Raw genomic sequence first — 1,273 nt, forward strand, 5'->3', positions numbered from 1 at the left:
CATAAAAAAAAAAAATTATTTCGGCTATAGGAAGTGTGTAAACAACAAACTAGCCAATCAGAGGAGGATGAGGAGGCGGAGCAGAGGAAGGCATCTACAGGTTGCGTCTGATGAACCAGATCTCGTTCCTGCGGCGAGGTACGCCAGGGTTCTCGTACACAGCGACCATGTAGTTGTCTCTGCAGAGGTCGTCGGTGGCGCCGAGGATCTCCCACAGCAGACTGATCTGACGTGTCACCGTCTCCTCCGTGGTCGTCCCCAGGAATGTCCTGTCAGCCAATCAGAGAGCAGACATTCTGACACACCTGTCTGATGACCGCTAGTGCGGGAGAAACAAAGCTGCTGGTAAGTTTTCTGTCGATCTACTAATCGATGAACTGATCGCTTGTTTCAGCTCCAGAACTAAAGCTGCGTTCAGATCAAAGTGTGAATGTTAAAATACTGAACTGACCATAAACCTCATCACTTTAATCCAGACTTTAATCCATTTCATCCATTTATTCATCTTTAACAAAACTGTTGAGGTAAGCTTCAACATGGACCTCATGTTTGTTTTGTTGATTACTGGTTCAGATTAATGATGATCAGTGAAATAAATTTAAGATTCTGCAGGTTCAACTGACATTTTTCATCCTCAGGAACCAATGAAGATAATGATGAGCCGTCTGATAAAGAACTGACCTGGTGACGACTCTGATTGGCTCTCTGTAGACGATGGTGATGTCGGAGTCGTGGGGTTGGGGGGGGTTGGTCTGAAAGTCAGCGGGCAGGAAGAACGAAGTCTGGACATCTTTCTTAAACGTGGTTCCATCCTCCATCATGTGAATGTTACTGACCACAGGCACCGTCATTCCCAGGTATTTACCTATACATGATCAATACACAATCAATACTGATCACAGGTTCCAACAGGAAGTGAAGGATCAGGGAAAAAGTTTGTCTTCAGTCTTAATTCTTCGTTATTATGAATAATACTTTGCTTATAATTAATGCTCTAATTAATAATACTGTTATTGTTGTTTCAAGGTCAGTGAGACGGGTTAACTGAGGTGTGTGTTGGGGGCGGGGTCTGACCTGCGGAGTTCTCTTTACAGATGAAGCGCATCAGTTTCATGAAGCCCATAGAGATGCTCTGCTCGTACAGATCCTCGCCTCTGGTCACACAGGCCCAGTGTCCTGCTGCGTACACCCGCTCCTCGTACAGCTCCTCCCCCATCTGAGGGAGAGACCACACCCATCTGTACAGACACACTCACAGCTCCTCCCCCATCTG

General features: G+C 46.1%; 1 protein-coding gene across 1 annotated transcript; it reads right to left on the bottom strand.

Annotated features, from left to right (window-relative positions):
• Positions 1-44: 44 nt before the first annotated feature.
• On the bottom strand, positions 45-1,253 carry LOC111670666 (heme-binding protein 1-like). Its single transcript, XM_023427486.2, has 3 exons — positions 1,075-1,253; positions 682-865; positions 45-269 (listed from the first exon to the last, which is right to left on the bottom strand). Exons 1-3 carry the CDS (start codon positions 1,214-1,216, stop codon positions 95-97), a joined length of 501 nt encoding a protein of 166 aa, XP_023283254.1. The 5' UTR covers positions 1,217-1,253; the 3' UTR covers positions 45-94.
• Positions 1,254-1,273: the final 20 nt, after the last annotated feature.

This window comes from Seriola lalandi, unplaced genomic scaffold, assembly GCF_002814215.2.
Source record: "Seriola lalandi dorsalis isolate HSWRI2012SDOR001 ecotype SW California unplaced genomic scaffold, Sedor1 jcf7180002005989, whole genome shotgun sequence".
NCBI classification, from domain to species: Eukaryota; Metazoa; Chordata; class Actinopteri; order Carangiformes; family Carangidae; genus Seriola; species Seriola lalandi.

Bases quoted from the DNA above. Each gene is read 5' to 3' on its own strand.
- LOC111670666 (XM_023427486.2), bottom strand. From the start codon at position 1,216: ATGGGGGAGGAGCTGTACGAGGAGCGGGTGTACGCAGCAGGACACTGG. The intron at 866-1,074 runs GTCAGACCCCGC...GATCATGTATAG, and splicing joins CTGTAAAGAGAACTCCGCAG to GTAAATACCTGGGAATGACG. The intron at 270-681 runs GTCAGTTCTTTA...ATTGGCTGACAG, and splicing joins CCAATCAGAGTCGTCACCAG to GACATTCCTGGGGACGACCA.